General features: G+C 38.2%; 3 protein-coding genes across 7 annotated transcripts; 2 read left to right on the forward strand and 1 right to left on the reverse strand.

Annotated features, from left to right (window-relative positions):
• The first annotated feature begins 5262 nt into the window (after positions 1-5262).
• On the forward strand, positions 5263-8437 carry Nup75 (nuclear pore complex protein Nup75). Of its 2 annotated transcripts, none has more exons than XM_011144723.2 (9): positions 5263-5397; positions 5738-5843; positions 5956-6300; positions 6438-6817; positions 6888-7207; positions 7382-7599; positions 7679-7897; positions 7967-8066; positions 8140-8437. In XM_011144723.2, exons 1-9 carry the CDS (start codon positions 5368-5370, stop codon positions 8348-8350), a joined length of 1929 nt encoding a protein of 642 aa, XP_011143025.1. In that variant the 5' UTR covers positions 5263-5367; the 3' UTR covers positions 8351-8437. The 2 variants fall into 2 exon arrangements, with proteins under 2 accessions (XP_011143025.1, XP_019697950.1); XM_019842391.1 differs by having other exon boundaries at positions 7382-7595; positions 7702-7897.
• A 46-nt stretch (positions 8438-8483) lies between these two features.
• LOC105185350 (histone-lysine N-methyltransferase SETMAR-like) lies at positions 8484-9760 on the reverse strand. The gene is made up of 2 exons (XM_025300092.1): positions 9655-9760; positions 8484-9479 (listed from the first exon to the last, which is right to left on the reverse strand). The coding sequence occupies exon 2, from the start codon at positions 9433-9435 to the stop codon at positions 8626-8628; it is 810 nt and encodes a 269-aa protein (XP_025155877.1). The 5' UTR covers positions 9436-9479; positions 9655-9760; the 3' UTR covers positions 8484-8625.
• An 873-nt stretch (positions 9761-10633) lies between these two features.
• Positions 10634-19904, forward strand: DNApol-zeta (DNA polymerase zeta catalytic subunit). Of its 4 annotated transcripts, XM_011144757.3 has the most exons (18): positions 10641-10857; positions 10936-11122; positions 11238-11331; positions 11430-11909; positions 11989-12217; positions 12296-13264; positions 13382-13439; positions 13523-14843; positions 14927-15074; positions 15201-15572; positions 15643-15831; positions 15920-16232; positions 16508-16826; positions 16882-17130; positions 17205-17318; positions 17395-17813; positions 19213-19441; positions 19713-19904. In XM_011144757.3, exons 1-18 carry the CDS (start codon positions 10719-10721, stop codon positions 19851-19853), a joined length of 5970 nt encoding a protein of 1989 aa, XP_011143059.1. In that variant the 5' UTR covers positions 10641-10718; the 3' UTR covers positions 19854-19904. The 4 variants fall into 4 exon arrangements, with proteins under 4 accessions (XP_019697948.1, XP_025155852.1, XP_025155851.1 ...); XM_019842389.2 differs by lacking the exons at positions 17395-17813; positions 19213-19441; positions 19713-19904 and having other exon boundaries at positions 10634-10857; positions 16882-17041; positions 17131-17310; XM_025300067.1 differs by lacking the exons at positions 17205-17318; positions 17395-17813; positions 19213-19441; positions 19713-19904 and having other exon boundaries at positions 10634-10857; positions 16508-16806; positions 16882-17058.
• Positions 19905-19982: the final 78 nt, after the last annotated feature.

A 19982-nucleotide genomic window follows, 5' to 3' on the forward strand; every position in this document is an offset into this window, starting at 1 on the left:
ATGTCTTCTGATTAACATTGATATAAAAAGACTGAATAATACCTTTTTTTACTTCTTTTTTTGTTCAATCAAAAATTTTGCTTTAATCTTTATCAATTTTGATATGCGACTTTGTACAATATTATTCATAAACATGTTTATGTTACATGTATATATGTATTCATTTATTATTACAATAATTTATCCAAATCCCTATTGGCACAGAATCCTATCCTTTAGTTTCCTTTTTTATTAAAAGTAATGTGAATAGTTGATTTGATTTTCAATGTTAACATAACTAAATCAATAGACATCTGATTTTATAAATTACCATTCTTAACGTAAGCAGTTTCTATTAATGTTTCATATTGTCTTAAATATTTTAAGAAAATGAAAACAAAACTTTTAAATTTTAATCTTGACTGATTCTTGACTTGACTAGTGTAGATTAATTAGATCAGGAATTATTACTTGTTTTGTTTCATTACATATAGCTATTTTATTGGCTGTGGCGTAAAGAATTTAAATTTTATGAAAAGATTACTTTGGCTGCGCCCGGATATTCACTGCCAGCACTGAAAATTTATAATATATGTGACATAAACTATGTATTTTCAATACTGGCGGCAGAGAGAAAGCTGAAAGCGGCCAACACGGCGTTTTCGGCGACACCGTTTTTTGCCCTGGAATGAGCGCCATCTGCATCCATTTTGAGAGGAGAACTACGATCCACTTTTAGGTCTTGGTGGTAAAATTTGCATGTGGTGGAAGTCCGTGCTACATCCACTTTCAGGCGGTTTATGTCCGTGCTGCAACCATAGTTACTATCTCTATGCCAGACAATAGGCCTGTTCGTTTTGTCTGCACTGCTGAAATGGTGCAACAAGTTGAAGTAAGAAAATCTACGTTTGTTTCACTTTAACTTAATGCACTAATTCAGCAGTGCAGACAAAACGAACAGGCCTTATGTCCGAAGGTCTAAAAAGAGCGGGGGGGGGGGGAAGGAGCAGGAAAAATAAAAGCACATATTAAATATTAAATCCTCTACATACATGTTGCCGTATCAAAGTCTCCTGTATAATAAACAATTTGATACGTCTGGAGACGCATGATGTATCGTTATCCGCGTCCCGTTCCCTTCGTCCTGCTTTTCAATTCAGCATCCCGTCCGCTCCGGACATTCGCTCGTGGCACTGACAATGGCCGTCGGTGAACACTCGATCCGCTCGGAGGAGCACATGTTAATTAACGCGACGAGACTCCAATTATAAATATCCCGCGAGTCGACGAAATATTTGAACTTTTAAAAAAAGCATCAAAGAAAATCATGTTGATGTTGTCCTGGGTGAAATCTCACCCTGGTATATATTCTTTTATTTTCGAAATAAAAAAAGCCAAACGAATGCAATTAAATGTTATTTATTATCATTGAATATTAGATGAAAAGTAGAAGAGTTATTGTCCGCAGCGGATAATCTAACATTTAATAAGAACGAGACAAAATTCGCATGAGATGAAATTCCACTCTTTAACGCTACCATGATCTTTAATTATTCTCTGAAAATGGCGATACAACAACTTTGACATTCTGTACAATTAGTTGCTAACATATTTTCTAATCGTATACATTCCTCTTTAATTAACACAAAGCTAACAAATATCCGATCGACAGAATAATTTTCTTTATTTTCAGTAATCAATAAGTAGTAAATCAATGTCGCGTACAGTTGAAAGGCCACCTCGCATTCCCCTCGTTGTCCCGGAACCTTCGAGAAAAGAAAAGATGCCCAAGGGCAAGTCTCTCTTGCTTCAACCGCCGCCGAGGCCTGCAATGTTTATATCGCGCCGATTGTGTTGATCGGCTTGCGAGCGACGACACTTTTTGCACTTTGTTTGACGTTTGACGAATTTTCCGGGAATAAGAAGTCGAAATTTCGCGCTCGGCATTCACGGTCCGTCATCATCCGACTAGTAATCATAGACACTTTATGAATCTGCAATTACTCTCGTATATATAATAATAATAAATTATAATTATAATATTATATAATTATAATAAAATGTACTTGTAAATTCTCTCTATATACAGGGTGTCTTATAACTAATCTGGCAGAGCTCGTAGAGACATAGAGCGGGTTAAGACAAATATAAAAGACCCATATCGTATCATATTTTGTGAGATTCGCAATAATTATCGAGTTATTAATGACAGAAATCTGAAAAATGAGTGCACGTCGAGACGTTATGGGAGGAGCATCTAGCCGCTCAGGCTAAAGAGCACTGCCCAGTCGACAAAGGAACTGTTGCCGGCGCGCGGCGAGAGGAAGGACGACGCGCCAATGTTTATGTCCTTACCTCGCCGCTCCTACATCCCGCCGCACCGCGTCTAAGCTCGCGTCGATATGGCCGCTGAATATTCGCGATTACAATTATGAGATTATTTTATGAGGTACCACAGATAGCTCATATTGAATTGTAAAGTTCAAGATTCAAAAGTTCTTTGATCAAGGAAAACATCGAAAAGGAGAAAGCGATAGAGAGCGATGAGATCTACAGAGATTCTCATCGTTTTCTATCGCAATCTATCGTTTTGCTGCATCGGATCCGAAAGAAATAATATCGCGTAAAGATAGAGTACGATGAACACTTTTCATCGTACTCTATTGTACTCTATCGTTAGGAGAATATTTAATTGTTAGAGTATGATAGAATTCGCGTAGAGACTCATCGTGTCCTATCGTTTTATTCAAGTCTACGCGGAAAATATGTTTGGTTGAATGAACCCATTTTCTGACGAAATGAGAGAGAGAGAAAGAGAGAGAGAGAGAGAGAAAGAGAGAGAACGATTAAGAAATTTTGATTGAAAAAAGCACAATTTTGTTTAAGTTAACCATAAACCTTGATGAATTAGATTCAATGTTAATATTTTCAGTTAATATTTCTCTGTATCGTTCATATTTCATTTGCAAGCTATATCATGGACTAAACATTTTTACCATATATCATGCATAAATTGTTGTCTTATATCATAATTCTTGTCAGTGGTATATTAACGACAGAAGGAACTGAAAGTTCTGTATCGTACAATTGCGAAAAGAGGACCATCGTTGTCAATGGTGCACCAATGATACTCGGCATAAAATTGATTCCTAGGTATAATCGCGATACAACGCAAATCCGAGTGTGTTATTTTGATACGTTATTTTTATGCGTGTCAAAATAAAATTGATACGAATCGTTCATTTATCCGCGTTAATTTTTTTTTAATTATATACAGGGTGTTTGATAGCTGATCATGCAGACGAAAGTTGGAGATAGATTGGGTGTAGCCGAGAAGAAAAGTCATGTACCATAATGTCAAATTGGCAATAGTTACCGAGTTATTAATTAAAACATGTGAGCCAACGAGCGCGTAGAGAGCGGAGGGCGTCCGCAGTAAGCACGTAGACATTTGATACAGGCGGAGTCAGCAAGTAACGGTAGGCGAGCGCGCGCGGCGAGGGGCAACGTAAACAACAAGAGGCGAACGCGCGCGACGAGGAGCGAGCGAGCGCGAACGACGAGGAGCGAGCGAGTGCAAGCGACGAGGAGCGAGCGAGTGCAAGCGACAAGAGGCGAGTGAGCGCGATGAAGAGCGAGCGAGTGCGACGAGGAGCGAGCGAGCTATAAGGAAAAAGCTATGAAGAAAAAGCTCGCTCGCTCCTCGTCGCGCGCGATCGCCTTTTGTCGCTTACGTTGACCCTCGCCGCACGCGCTCGCCTACCGTTACTTGCTGACTCCGCCTGTATCAAATGTCTACGTGCTTACTGCGGCCGCCCTCCGCTCTCTACGCGCTCGTTGGCTCACATGTTTTAATTAATAACTCGATAACTATTGTCAATTTAACGTTATGGTACATGACTTTTCTTCTCGGCTACACCCAATCTATCTCCAACTTTCGTCTGCATGATCAGCTATCAAACACTCTGTATAAGTGGTCCATGGGACGATTAAATATTCGAATACATGTTGCCGTTTCAAAGTCTCCTCTATAATAAACGATTTGACACGTCTGGAGACGCATGATGTATCGTTGCCCGCACCTCATTCCCTTCGTCCTGCTTCCCTGTATAAAATGTTGAATTGAAACGTATTAAAAAGTATTGATATTTTGAATATGTCTGAATTCTGAATCTTTTTGATCCGAAGAAAAGGATTGAAAAGTATTAGTTTCCATTAAATTTTACTGCGCTAAATGCGAGACGGTCTCTTTCGCCCGGGTGCCTCACCAGGGAAATTTCTCTAGTACGCTAAATCCCATAAGACCATCAGTCTTTGTAGTATATCTCGTCGGTGCGTAAGGTTTATATTACCTGTACATACATATTTTGAAACATTTTCTTTGGATATTATATCAAACGGATTTTGCGTGTCACGTAATATCCTTCGGACTACACGGACATTATTATTTTGATCATTTTGATTTCTTTGGTATTCATTGAATTATCCAGAACGCGCAACTGCCATGTTGAACGACTCAATTGTCGTGTGAAATGTTTCGATTTTCACAAATTCATATAAAATTTTTCATTTTTCACTGATTCACAGAAGTCTTTCACTTTTTATTAGTTCACGCTAGGGAAAAGATTCATGATCGCTGCCCCGTGCAGCTGCAACGCTTTTCGAATCATCTATGTCGGCGCGCTTTTACTCCTCAGATTTCTGTCATTAATAACTCGATAATTATTGCGAATCTCGCAAAATGGTATGGGACTTTTATGTTTGTCTCAACACAATTTACCCTCACACTTCGGGTTGGCAGCTAATTACCGGACACTTCGTATGATCTTCATGATATTAATCATACACAATGTCAATTTTTTTTTTTGCACATGTTAACATGTTAATTCATATTGTAAATGCGTAACAATGTGCGAGACTGTGCTTGTCAAGTACGCTATTATGGTTGTAGCACGGACATAAACCGCCTAAAATGGATGTAGCACGGACTATCACCACGTACAGGTTTTACCGCCGAAAACCTGAAAGTGGATGTAGCATCGTAGTTCCTCTCTCAAAATGGATGCAGATGGCGCCCTTTCCCAGTGCGGAAAGTCGGTGTCGTCGAAAACACCGTGTTGGCCGCTCTCACGTTCCTTTCTGCTGGCAGTGAATATTGGAATGCAGCCTTTATCACCACATATCGTCACCAGAGAAATTTCTTATTGGCTGATCAGTATGTCAGACAAATATTGCGAACAGTCCTTTATTTTGTACATGTGTATCTGCCTTGTTTATGATCTTTATTGGTGCCCGCGATATTGTATGCTACTGTGTTTATTTCTAAAAGGAAAAATATTCATTACGATATATAACAGTTATAAAGTTAATATTGTAACTTGAATAATTATGGATGAAATTGACAACACACAAATCATCGTGAGTGAAGAATACATATATAAAATTATTTATGACAGAAACTATCAAAATTTATGAAGATTACAATGCACATCTTTAACAAAAAATAAAATAATTATTCTTCTTAATTTAATTAATTTATTTTTATTGATCAAAATATTCTCTATATAATTGGTATTCTGTGTCACTTATGAATATATCTGCAATGTTCATCTTTTATATATATCAGTATATTTTAATATTTATATACCAAGTTTGCATTAAGTATTTAATCAAATAGCAAAGATATAGGAAGAGTTGAAACATTTTATTTCACTCTTTTTACATACAATAGTAACTTTATGTGCTTTGAATGTTATAGGTTATAGCAGATGATATTTGTGAAAGAGCTGGTATCACAACAACTTGGATAAACAACAATAGGTTTGGGATACATGCATACAAACATGTAAACGAACGATCACAAGGTTAGCATATTATTTTTACATAAATCCTATTTATATTGAAATTATATATATATATATATATATAATTGAATATAAAAGAAAAACATTTTATTGTACAATAAACTTATTTCAGATACTAAAAGCCAATTTGCACCCTGTGATGTCAGAGTACATTTTCTTCGGCCAGAAGTAATATTATTTTCACCACTTTTACGTAAATTGGTTAATGAAAGCAATGGAGTTTTTCTGTCAGTTCAAAAGATTAAGTCTACTTCTGGTGACAGAAGACCAGAACTTCTTAAACACAGTAAACAGTATAGATCTATTTTGAGAGCTTGTGTAGAAAATTTACAAGATATTTTACCCAAGGAACCATTGTCAGAAGTAAAAGTCACTCTAGAAAATTTTCTTACTATATTTTACCAAGTAGAGTGTATCTGGCACTTAACAGAAATTCTTTATGTTGATGCAGTACCAGGTAAGTTGAGATATAGTATACATAACACATATATAAACAGTTCATGAATTATACAAATAATTAAATATAAATGTTTAAAAAATTTAAGTTTACACAATAAAACTATTGTTTCCTTGCTAACCTTATCTTGTTTACAGGTGATGTTGTACTGCCACAGTTACTAGAATGGGTTAGTTTTCATTTTCCCTCGAGAGAACTTGAGGCATTAAAAATCTTGTCACAAAAAACCATTGGTGCTGATTTAGAGAACTCAAATTACTGGAAAGTTGTAATAGGCTGTGCATTCCATGGCAAATTAAATTTAGTTTGCCGCCTTCTAGCCATGCACAGCAAGGCTGACCATTCAGCGTTTATTACTGCAGATAATATCATTAGAAGTATGCCAATATACAATGTTTATGGCGGATATTCCGTTAATGAATTTATCATGCGGTGGAAACATTGGCAAATGGATCTCTCTTCCAATCTAGAGACGAATTGCTTTGTTATAGATAACAATCTAGAGATGCTTATGAAGGTCAGTAAAGTAATATTAATACAATTCATCGCGTTATACAGAAAATAACATTATGCTTTCTCATTCACAGTTAATAGCAGGAGACGAATCGGTGTTCTGGGAATATTCCATGTATACGGAAGCATGGTATGAATTACTAGCGGCTAAATTATTCTACTCAGCACCTTGCTGCAAACAACAGGAACTTTCACGCTACGCGAACAACATTGCCGAAAGATGGCAAGCAAATAGGCACTTGGACCGCATGATACTCGCTCTAATGGAAAACGATCTGCATCAAGTCATCAAGGAAATACAATACATGAACGATAATGGTTGGTTCGCGGCACATCTAATGGATCTCTTGTTCAAATGCGGAAAATTGACTATTTTGAACAAAGAGAAGACTAAGTGAGTATAAACGCCGATTGTACACAATGCAAATATCCAAATAAAATACTCGACCGATAAACGCCGATCAATTCAAATATCCGAATAAAGTATTCGATGTAATATTCTCAGAATTTCACGGCTCAGAAAAGAAGGAAGTCTGCTCTTCACAAAGCATTAGTTTAATCTTTACAGCATGACCGAAAAGCTTCACGAGTCTCTCGTGTTAGAGTACGGGACCACACTAATGGGTCATCGCTCGTTATGGCAATGCGGTGCGAGTTACTTGGTGCACTGCCCTGTGCAGGGTTTGGCCAGATTGGAGATTTTGTTGCAGTCGCTACCGACCGGCACTGAAGCAAGAGTCAACAAGATCATCGACATCGCGCAAGGCAACAACATGCCTCACGTTGGTAAAATTCATTTTCAATTCAGCCTTTCCTTAGTCCCATTCGAATATATCACGATTACTTAGAAACACGTCTCTCCCAGTTACCAGTATATGCAAAATTCAGGGGATGAAGAGTATAAGGCAAGGTAGACTGGGCAACGCTCTCACTTGGGCACTCAAGGCACATGACGGTAATTTCACTACGTACATCGCGGATGAATTTCTCAAACATTACGCGGAACACGGAGAACTGGAGTGCCGGGATCTACTGGAGAATCTAGGCTCTTGCATGCTCGCCAGCGATAGACTTACGTTTTTAGGTAAACAATTGCTCTAATATAATAAACGAGACTGCCTGATATAACTGATCTAACGATCTCTCTATTTAGGAAAATATTGTGAATTTCATCAGATGTACGGAATTGGCGAATTTCGAGAAGCAGCGAGTTTATTGGTGTCCCTTCTGGTTTCGAACCTGACACCAAAATAGTAAGTTGCAATCTATAAAAAAACATTTAGAACGCTTGTGATTGATGATTAAGTAATGTTAATTCTTCCACAGTTTTTGGTCCATTCTCTTGACAGATGCTATACCATTATTAGAAGCGGAAGATGTGATCTTCTCATCTAACGACTGCTACGAGTTATTGCGTTGCGCGGAAGCTCACGGCGACGATCCGAAATTCCAAGACAAAGTCTCGATCTTTCGATTAGGCGTCGCACGGAACCTGGCGCGAGCTCTGAGCTTAGAAGGTTGCCAGGCTGAACATTGATGTCATGCATTATTGTGCTGGTTTCTATTTTCCATTATATTGAGCAACATCAATATCTTTCTAAATAAAGCTTTAATTGTTTTTATACATCATATCTATATAAATTGTCCATATAATCTGTATCCTTGAAGTCATCAATGTTCTTATTACAGTCTAAATTATATAATTATGGTTAAAATTATATAATTCTCTCAAATTATAATATTGGGTGAATGCAAGAGGTTTAATTTCCTAATATAAAAATGGACTAAATAATTTTATCAAAAACAATTTATCTATTCTATTAAGTAATTACCATTGTTTTCTACTATCTTTCGCCACTGGTCTGGCAGCATTTGTATGCCCTTTTCATAAAAGGTAGCTGGCTTTTCATCAAAGAATGAAGAAATATAGTTTTGTAGATTGTGAAAAGAGGTGAATTTCCTATTGTTTAAACTCTTTTGCAACGATCGAAACAAATGATAATCTGATGGAACAATGTCAGGAGAATAGGGCGGATGTAACAAAAGATCCCACTTTAGCTCCTTGAGTTTGCACTGTATTTGCATCGAAGTGTGAGGTCTAGTATTGTCATAATGGAAGACAATGTTTTTCTGTTTGGCCAGAATCGGTCGTTTTTCTTTAATTGCTTTCTTCAAATTGTCCAATTGTTGACAATATTTATCAAAATTGATCGCTTCACTAATAAGGAGCAGTTCATAAAAGATTATACCTTTGCAATCCCACCATACAAACAATATAGCTTTTTGAGGATGCAAGCCGGTTTGTGGCAAGGGTTGATCGCTTTCATTCGTTTGTTTCCAAGTTCGTTTCCGTTCTACGTTGTCATATTGGATCCACTTTTCGCCTCCTGTCACTAATCGATCTAGAAATGGATCGGTTTTTAGTCGGTCAAGCAAACAATTGGCTGTAAAGACTCGATCCATTTTATTCTTTTCCGTTAGATTAAGTGGCACCCAAACATCGAGTTTTAAACCGTATCCGAGTTTTTTTAAATGTCGAAATGCTGTCGATCTGTCGACGTTTAACCTCTCGGCAACCTCTTGTGTTGAAATTCTTGAATTAGTATCCACTAAATTTCGCATAATGTCATCGTTAATGCCAGAGGGCCGACCAGAACGTGGCTGATCTACAAGGTTAAAATCACCTCGTTTAAATTTTGCAAACCATCTTTTACAGGTTGGAATCGATACCGCGTTCTCTCCAAACACATTGCAAATATTGTTCACGGTATTTGAAATGCTTGTTCCTTTCCGAAACTCGTACATCATAATTACACGCAAATGAACCCTATCAATACTCATCTTCAATTTCACTTTGAGACAACTGATCAAACCAAATTTCTATTTATAAACAGTTAACGTGTTCAAAGTAGGGATGGACGATATCACCTTATTTTGACATCTTTTATCTTACAAAATCGATCATTATATGCTTTTTTCATTTGCTTATTCTTTAGACGATAATTTTTTGTTTGGTGTTACTAAAATTGTTATTAATAACATCTTTGTAAACTCGGAAATTTAGAGTTTTTGCTGAAAATTTGGAACGATATTATTTTCGAATACTTGGTTACCGACGAGGTAATATAAAGACTGACAGCCCTGGGTAAATTTTCGTATTGGCCCAGGAGGCCCCGAGGGGTCCGGAGGTAATTAAAGAGCGATGATGAAGCTAAAGGCTCGTCTACATTAGCTGTAAAAGCTTGTCTACAATAGCTGTAAGAGTAAAGGCCATTGCACGTACAAGTTTTAGTCGTAACCGTAAGTCCGTAAGCAAATTGACCAATCACAATTCGTATATTTCCAGATGCTGGATTGTGATTGGTCAATTTGCTTACGGTCTTACGGTTACGACTAAAGGCTCGTCTACATTAGCTGTAAGAGTAAGGCTGTAAGGTTGCAAGACACGAAATGAAATATTTTCATTCGCTGACAGCTTACGTTACAGCCTTACAGCCTTATTCTTGCAGCTATTGTAGACGAGCCTTAAAATTTTTTTACGTGCAACGGCCTTAAGGTTGTAAGGCTGTAACGTAAGCTGTCAGCGAATGAAAATATTTTATTTCGTGCTTGCAACTTTACAGCCTAAGGCCCCTTGCACAATGCCAGGCAACAAGCAATAAGAATAAAAATAGACCAATCACAATCAACTATTACAAGAATAATCTATTGTGATTGGTCTATTTTTATTCTTATTGCCTGTTGCCTGACATTGTGCAAGGGACTTTACTCTTACAGCTAATGTAGACGAGCCTTAACATTAGCCTTAACGGAGCAGCTGATATTTATTTACTCGGTTTGAGTGATTTGAACATTAATATTTATTCTCTCTTTAGTTCGTTCAAGATATTATTTAATGTAACAATATGTTTTCCATTACTTTGGTGAATATTGATAGTTACCAGGCGTCTCCGATACCCGAGTTCGACGTGACATTCTCAGAATTTCGTGGATCGGAAATAAACAAAGTACCGGTAATCAGGATATTCGGATCAACCGCTATTGGTAAATAAATATTTCAAAGAAGTTCATTGTATCGTTCCTGATAAATGAAATATAGCACTGTGAACGCTAATTGTTCAGGTAAAAAGACATGTTTACACGTGCATGGTGTCTTTCCATACATATATGTACCATGCACAGTTCAAGAGAATATGGATAGTTTTGCTTATCAGTTGGCCGCGTCTATTGATTCTGCTTTGAACACATCTTTTGGTTCTACACTGTCTACCAACCAGCATGTCTATAAAATTCAACGGGTATCTGGAATGTAAGTTTTGGCTAGAAAACTTAGAAATTGATAGATCAACTATTCATTATTTTTGTTTGATAAAAGCAAATATATCTATTTTTTATTTGTTTAAATTTATTGTTTTTTTTTGCAGACCTTTCTATGGCTATCACGAGAAAAAACACTTATTTTTTAAGATATATTTTTATAATCCTGCTATAATTAAGAGAATAACAGATTTGCTACAGGTAAATAACTGCTATTTTATGTAAATAGAATATATGTGTATATGTACGTAACTTTTTAAAAAGAACATTTTTAATTGATAAAGAGGTTTTCCTTTCAGAATGGAGTTGTCCTCAATCAACATTTCCAATCATATGAGGCACATATTCCATATATTCTACAGTTTATGATAGATTATAATCTCTATGGAATGAATGTAATAAATTTAAATAATATAAAATACAGACGTTCTTTACAAGGTACAACAGAAGAGAGTCAAAACAAAAGTTCAATGGATACATTAGACTCACAAATATACTTGCCTGTTACTGTTGTGAGACAAAGTATGTGTGAATTAGAAGTAGATACACATGCTGCAGATATTTTGAATAGGCGGAATGTTACTGACAAGATGTGTTTGAATCCTGGTCTTGCTGCAATTTGGGAAGAAGAGAAGGCAAGAAGAGCAGCAGTTGGTTTAGAAAATGTAAAGTCACAATTATTATATCCTAAAACACCCAGTAAGATTATTCTTCCTCCAACCAACAATGATATCTATCAAGAGAATCTATTGTTAAAAAGATTGAATGCTATATCACAGGTACTTTATTATTTTATTAAATGATGATATAATTACTATATATAATTCTGTATATTAATATATGTGTATATTGTTTCAGAGCAATGAAACAGTTAGCTTGAGTACGAATGTGTCTTCATATCCTGTTGAAGCAGAAGAAGATGAATGTGTCTTAAATGCTTCTCATGCTCTAAGCCATAGTAAATCTCTGGTATCTGAAGTGAAAGAGTTGAATATCAAGAGAAAGATCTCTGATAACAATTTACCATTGCAATCAAGCTCACATTTAGAAATAAATGAAAGTCAAAATCCTATAACAGATAGTTTTTGTAAGTACTTTATTAACTAATGTCCCCTGAATATATGATATAATATACTTATTCCTAAAAGGAATAATTTGTGTACAGTGGATGCGGATGATATAAAATTGGTGGAAATGTTAGCTGATTTAGCAGAGAAAAATGAGACTGTAAACGACGTAGACAATGATAGTGTCCTCGGTTCTCAATATTCTATGTTCAGCGAGCCAGATAAAATTAATCCAGATGAAGAACAAGAGGAAGAAGAGGTCGAAGATTTAAATATTACGAGTTTAGACTTAGCCAGTGTAAGTTCTTGGGAAATGACGCATGAAAGATCCAATGAACATGGCAATATAGTAGAAGCTGATGAGAATAATCGCATATCTTTGAATGATGCAAATGTCACTGAAGAAGATTGCGAAAATGTCACACTTATTAATCTTCCACAATTGGATGGAGTTGATGATGTGTGTATAAATGCGTCAGATCGTGAAGAAAGAATTATAAATCGTTCGACTAACAGCAACACAGCATGCTGTGTTGCTGTTCTGAATTTATCCAAAGATATAAAGCATCATTCCCATGAGAAATTTACAATACCAAGTGTTGATGGAGCTACAGCAAGTGATTCCAGTGAGTCCGAATTCGAAGTTGATGTTACTATCGATAGACAAGAGGAACGTATATGCGTATATAAGTCTGGTAAAAAGAATATTCTACGCGGCACGACTCAGGTTACGCCGAAAAAAAGAAGATTCGATGACGAGGACAATAATTGTGGGTCACCTGATAAATGGAGAAATACGAGCGCGAGGACACCCAAAAGACAATTCTACAATTCTCCGAGCAAAACGTATCGAAGTCCATCGCAGAGTTACTCACCCCTCAACATTACTATTACGTCTCCGAAAACTACTAGAAGCTCCATTGTACATTGTGAATCTCCGAGAAAGAAACAATACATGCCGATATCCGATATTCCTTCAACTTCTATGACACCAAAGCGCAAAACACAGCTTCTATGCATGAACTTACTCCGTGAAAAACGCACAAGTCTCTTAAACTCGGATTCAGGTAATTTTTATTCGCAAGTATCGTTTATTAATTTTACTTAACTCATTAATAATGATACATACATGACATACTTCTTTATTACCTTTTACACAAAGTATGTTTCCTTTTTCTTTTCAGGAAATGTTAGCAGTGATAATGTTGATAAGAAATCAGTAATTAATCAAATAGATACTGTGTAAGATTTTAATTTTTTTTACATGGCTTAAAGATTCCAGCATAATTATTAAACTACAGAAGTAATATTTATTATATTTATAGCCAAATTACCAATAATGTAAATAGTATAAAAGCTAGCGGAACAACAACTCAAGAATTAAAACAAGATGGTGAACAGAGAACGGACAGCAGCGATGATTCATTGATCAAACGAAGCATAGCGGTTCGTAAAAGATTACAATTCTCGAATTTCGACAAAGTAGAGAATACTCACGCGGAGTCGGAGCAACGTCAATCTGAAAATTCCATCGCACATGGGCATTCGGTCGTCGAAGTACACGCAGATGCAACTGCATTTTCTTCCAGTAACGACGAAGATACTGTTTTAAACAGTCAACATACAGAAATCAGTAACGACACATCTCCCGAAAGAGATTATGCGTCAAGCGCGCGCGACGTGAGAAGCAGATCCAGGAAACTTCACGATGACATCATCCCCGAGACTGATGTTGACGAGGACGAAGAGGATGCGTGCAATACGACCTTCACCCAACGTGTCAGTCAAAAAATGGAAAGCGATAGCCAAACCATCTCATCGCAAAGGAATATTAGATCATCGAGTAACGCATTTATCACGATCACTACAAGGTATAAGCCTCCTACTTCTGAAAGGATCGCAGAAAGTTTGGCGCTGTACGGCATTCCAGGATGCAGAGCGGAAAAACCATTCTTCAGCAATAAGCTCGATCTTGCGAAGTACAAGGAATCTTCAAGCACAAGCGCTCTGTGCTTCGACGTGCCCGCGTTTAAATCTAGCTTGGAAGACATTACCAGTATCAAGTTGTGGCGGAGAATGAAGGTCAACGAATTTTATCCGTCTGGCTCAAACATAAAGACCTGTCGATTGAAACAAACCCTTGCGGGATACAGTTTACTGACGATAAAACCGCTCGCGTCACCGCCATCTTTCAAAGATGTCAGAAATTGGATAAGAGCTAAGGAGTACTTGTCGAAAAAAGATCACGACGTCAAATCATGCAAACGGGCGAACGAAAAAGCCCCACCAGACGCACAGGACGTGCACGAGCCGCCGATTAACATCGTGAATGCGAGCAACGAGTCTCGGCCAGGGACTCTTAATCAGTCGTCGAGTAACACCTTGATCATGGAGAGATCTGTTTCATTGCTGAGTGGGACATCCGATGATGACAGAAAGTTCGAATATACCCAAAATTCTGACGGTTCCCAGGATTCCGAAAATAGTTTAAACCCTTCTTTAAAAAAAGTCTTGGAGAACCCATTGTTGTACAAGCATAACGAGACGGAACAACGTTTCTCATACGGTCAAATCGAATACTCGTCCAAAGGAAGTCACGGCAATGTTTCGAACGAGAATCTCCAGAATGTCAGAGCAGTGGCAGTGGTGAGTTTATTTTTTATTATTTTAATTGTAGTATTCTTGCAAAAAAGTGTAATTCGGTTCATTTGTCGGGACATTCTTTGCAGCATCAGTACCTAACGTTGCTGTCTCTTGAAGTACATGTAATTACCCGGGAGGATCTTCTTCCTGATCCGCAATACGACTCTATCGTCGCGTTATTTTATGCAATTCACAATGACCCTCCGCCGGATGTGAGTGAGCAGATAGAACACGGTAATTATCAAAACTAAGATGGGAAAGAAAAACGTGTAAGAGAGATTTTACTGTGCAAAGTAACTTGCTACTTTTGTTCTTAATAAACTGACTTTTATTCCTTTCGTAATGTATTCTTCGTTTCAGGCGCTATAATCGTGAATCCCTGCCCCGTAAGCGCAAGACTCAACAAAATCCACTCCGCCAGTGCGATGTGCCTGATAACATATGTTGCGACGGAGCAGGATGTGTTCAACAACCTCGTGAAACTGATCGAGCAGCATAACCCGGATGTTCTAATTGGTTGGGAAGTGGAGTCGCTTTCGTGGGGCTATGTTTTCCAAAGGGCATCTCATCTCGCCCTCAACGGCTTTCCATTGAGAATCTCAAAAGTGCCTTATGTACAGATACCCTCCAACAAGTTTGACGCTCGTATGTTCGAGAAGGACGACATGAGCGAGATCAAAGTGCCCGGTCGCAACATTCTTGATGTTTGGAGAATCATGAGACACGAGGCGGGTGAGTCGTAGTCATTTGTTTCAATTCAGGGCTCAAAGCAATCGACCTCTAAGGATTTCATTATTTCCAGCACTGCTGACGTATACCTTTGAGAACGTCATGCATCACGTCTTACACGAGAGAATTCCCTGTCCTTCCTTCAGGACGCTATCCACCTGGTGGAAACACGAAAGCATGACAATGAAATGCAGAGTTATACATCATTACATCATCAGGGTCCGGGGTACTCTTAAGATTCTGAGTCACTTGGATGTCATAGGTGAACTCACTCATCAATTTACTATCGTTTACCTCAAATCACTTCAGTTCATCATTTTATTCGAAAGTCTACTCTCTTCGTGCCGCAGGTCGCACGTGCGAACACGCTCGGCTCTTCGGCATACAATTTTACGAGGTCTTCTCACGTGGTTCGCAATTTCGCGTGGAATCTATGATGCTCAGATTAGCGAAGCCCATGAACTACATACCGATCTCACCGTCCATTCATCAAAGAGCTAAGATGCGAGCGCCGGAGTGTCTGCCATTGATCATGGAGCCTGAGTCTAAATTTTACGTTGACCCGTTGATTGTGCTCGACTTTCAGAGCTTGTACCCGAGTATGATTATCGCTTACAACTATTGCTTCTCTACGTGTTTAGGCAGAATCGAGCACATAGGCCAGTGAGTATATCTGAGGTTTTGTCGAGAAATCTCGAATGGATAATATTCGTGAAGTGTCGGATAAAATTGGTTAATTATATAATTATTCAATTATATTATTACTTATATATAATTATAGCTAATTAATGTTATTATTAATTATTACAATTACAATTACAGCATAATGGTTAAATTCATATAATTTCAAATTCACATAATCATAACTTACGAATACTAATTACGAATAAATATTACAATTAATTAGAATTAATTAATTCAATACTTCTGATCGTTAGATATGGACCGTTTGATTTTGGTGCGGCGACTTTGAGGGTGACAAAGAGCAGGACCTTGAAGCTGCAGGACAAAATGAATTTCTCGCCCTGTGGCGTTGCCTTCGTGAAGAAAGAGGTGCGTCAGGGAATAATGCCGCGTATGTTGATGGAAATCCTGAATACACGCCTGATGGTGAAGGAATCTATGAAGCTCCATCCGGCGGAAAATCGCACGTTGCAGCGCGTTCTGCATTCGCAGCAACTTGGTCTCAAGCTAATCGCGAACGTCACCTATGGCTATACGTCCGCCAACTTCAGCGGTAGGATGCCTTGCATCGAGGTATGAGACTTGATAGCGTGATCTCACGCTGGAGATTCATGAAGATTCGTTATAGATAGGAGACAGCGTAGTCAGTAAAGGACGAGAGACATTGGAACGCGCGATTAAACTGGTGGAGTCTACTCCAAAATGGGGCGCCCGGGTGGTTTACGGTGACACAGACTCGTTATTCGTATTATTGACCGGCAAATCTCGCGAGGAGGCCTTTGTTATCGGTGAGGAAATTGCTGATGCCGTGACCGCGGCCAATCCTCCGCCAGTTAAATTGAAATTCGAGAAAGTTCTGCAGCCGTCTATCCTGCAGGTATGAACTCGCGGAATGATGTCCGACGAGGAAATTGACATGACAGCGATACACCTGTATTAATATTGCTGCAGACGAAGAAACGATACTGCGGATACATGTACGAGACGCGCGAGCAAGAGAAGCCTGAGTTCCTGGCAAAAGGGATCGAAACGGTTCGCAGGGACGGGTGTCCTGCAGTCGCTAAAGTAAGAGAATGACAACGCGCGTCCCTACAGGAATCCTCTTTGCGGCTTCACAACCGAGAACGTTTATGTATTGCAGATATTGGAGAAGTCCCTGAAGATCCTGTTCGACACGAAAGACATCTCCCTGGTGAAATCCCATATCACCAGGCAGTTCGACAAAATTTTTCGTCGACGCGTGTCCATACAGGATTTGACATTCGCCAAGGAATTCCGCGGGATGCGCGGCTATAAAGCGAACGCCTGCGTGCCGGCATTAGAGCTGACGCGCAGGTTAACCAGGAAAGACCCGCGCGCTATACCGCGCACCAGCGAACGGGTGCGCTACGTCATCGTCGCCGGAGCGCCGAGTCAAGCACTCATTCACTGTGTACGCTCGCCGGCGGAAGTACTCGCCGATCCGGCGCTGATGCCCAACTCCGTCTACTACATCACCAAGGTCATCGTGCCGCCCCTCAATCGTTGCTTCAACTTGTTCGGGGTCGACGTTAATACGTGGTGAGTGTATTACGTATCCCTGAGTTTGCTCTCCTGTGTCCACATTAAAAAAAGCAAAGTGTGTTTCACATAATTATATAAAAAAAATTATACAGACATATGCGTATAATTATTTTTGGTAAATGTTTACCTATGAGGACCACCTTCCGATCTCAAAAATTTTAGTTGTATGTTATGTAAATCATCACTCTGAGTAATGTTGTGAAGGTTTTAGCTGGCGGTCACTGTTTATTAAAAAGTTATTAACAAAAAAAGTTTGGGTAATTATGCAGAAATAGGGACATCGGGAATCTTTCCGATGTCAGTGATTTTCACATATGTTATCAAGGTCATCACCGTAATGTTCCTGAAAGTTTTAGCCCGCGCTCATTGTTTATAACAAAGTTATTAACAAAATAATGCCCATATATTAAAGTACTACGTGTCTTCTGAAAATAATTGTACAACACTGTGTATAGAGACTTATTTATGTATTATGTTCTTCGCTTGGTTTGTTTATTTACCTTTTTTGTACTGGTTATATATCGAAAGAAAAACACATGTCTACATACTGAAGGAAATGGGTTTGCAATTTTTCACGCGAAACTAGGATGGACGGGGAGGGTGCGGGAAGGAAGCCGAAGGCCCCCCTTGCAGCCCCCGTGTGTATGTGTGTGTGTATATGTGTACATATGTCCTTAGTACTGTATGTATACATATGTTTGAGACATTTTCATTTATTAAAACATATGAATTTTTAGTTCATGTATCAGTGGTTATTTTTGTTGTGTAATATGTACATACAACTAAAATTTTCGAGATCGAGAGGTAGTCCCCATAGTAGTAGTAGTAGTAAACATTTATCTTACTTTTTTACACAATTATGTAAAACAGACTCGGTTATGTATAAATTGATATATAATAATATATACAAGGTTGTTTGTAGGAATGATTCGCTAAATAAACTCCGGTAGTAAACGTGATAGACCGTCGAAATCTGCGACTCGCATTTCGTAATACATCTGTTGCTTCCGATTATTTAGATCAGCTATGTTTTGATTGCAATCCTAATTAACGAATGCAAAGTGACTTATGTCGCGTACACACACGGAGAGATATTATGTAGCTTTTCTTTGTATAATTCTCAACTTTATTATGATTTTTAGTAGAGAAGGAACAGATTGTCAGTAAAACTTATCTTGCATAGTAAATTTTACCAAGGTACAGTAAATTTTTTTATAGTAAACTTCAGCTCTGGAATTACAAATAGCACATATGAAACGAAAGGCTAAATTAAATCGAAGCAGAACGTTGATGTCTCGTTTCGAAATTCTATAATAATTCTCGCTATGAGATTCTCTCTGTAAAACTTACTCGCGCGATAAAGAAAAGACCTCTTACAGCAGCGTGCGATTCACAGGTACAAAGAAATGTCTCATCGCCAAAGATTCGATAATATCGCGCAATTAATTGGGGACAATCCGAGATCTATCATTCGCCAGTTTTTCCATTCCGTCGCGTGCGTTGCTTGCGGAGAGCAGACGAACAAAGAAGTGTGCGCGGAATGCGTTTCGCAACCGAGCCGGACTATACTTGTGCTTCTCGAGAAGATTTGCCAATTGGAAAGGACCCATCAACAGATCGCTAGTGTAAGCACATCGAAAAGAATATTAATGAACCGTTCAGTAAATACTAATTAACGTAACATTAAATCAACGTTATAACGATTCACTTAGCAATATAAGTATAATATAACACATGTTGTGTGTGACATTTTACAGTTGTTGAGTGAGGAATCGTAAGATTGATGTAATGTTACTGTTAATTAAAAAGTATTTACTGGATGTAAATTGCCAACTGTCGATAGCTATTGATCTTTAGCCAATGAATGCATGAACGTAACGTGTCTTCCCTTCACAGATCTGCCACTCGTGTATTGGACGATCAGGTGACATAGAATGTGCTTCTCTGGACTGCCCAGTTCTGTATCAAATGGTCCAAGCTCGCAAGGAGCTCGCGCAAGTTCCATATCTGAATAATATCATCAGAGAAATAATTTAGAGGAAGAATTATACACGACCATGTACTTTATATATATGCAATTAATAATAATCCCGTACATTTTTTATTACATAGATAGCATTTCGCAAAACATGACATTTCACTACTGCGATAGCCCTCAGTGAGCCT

The sequence above is a fragment of the Harpegnathos saltator genome, unplaced genomic scaffold, assembly GCF_003227715.2.
Source record: "Harpegnathos saltator strain DR-91 unplaced genomic scaffold, Hsal_v8.6 scaffold328, whole genome shotgun sequence".
Taxonomy (NCBI): Eukaryota; Metazoa; Arthropoda; class Insecta; order Hymenoptera; family Formicidae; genus Harpegnathos; species Harpegnathos saltator.

What these genes read in the sequence shown, in the direction of transcription:
- Nup75 (XM_011144723.2), top strand. Translation starts at nt 5,368, where the DNA reads ATGGATGAAATTGACAACACACAAATCATC. An exon ending in ATCTAGAGATGCTTATGAAG is followed by an intron (nt 6,818 to 6,887) that starts GTCAGTAAAGTA and finishes TCTCATTCACAG; the next exon opens with TTAATAGCAGGAGACGAATC. An exon ending in TTGAACAAAGAGAAGACTAA is followed by an intron (nt 7,208 to 7,381) that starts GTGAGTATAAAC and finishes TAATCTTTACAG; the next exon opens with CATGACCGAAAAGCTTCACG.
- LOC105185350 (XM_025300092.1), bottom strand. Translation starts at nt 9,435, where the DNA reads ATGCGAAATTTAGTGGATACTAATTCAAGAATTTCAACACAAGAGGTT.
- DNApol-zeta (XM_011144757.3), top strand. Translation starts at nt 10,719, where the DNA reads ATGTTTTCCATTACTTTGGTGAATATTGATAGTTACCAGGCGTCTCCG. An exon ending in AGAATCGAGCACATAGGCCA is followed by an intron (nt 16,233 to 16,507) that starts GTGAGTATATCT and finishes TCTGATCGTTAG; the next exon opens with ATATGGACCGTTTGATTTTG. An exon ending in GGTGTCCTGCAGTCGCTAAA is followed by an intron (nt 17,319 to 17,394) that starts GTAAGAGAATGA and finishes TATGTATTGCAG; the next exon opens with ATATTGGAGAAGTCCCTGAA.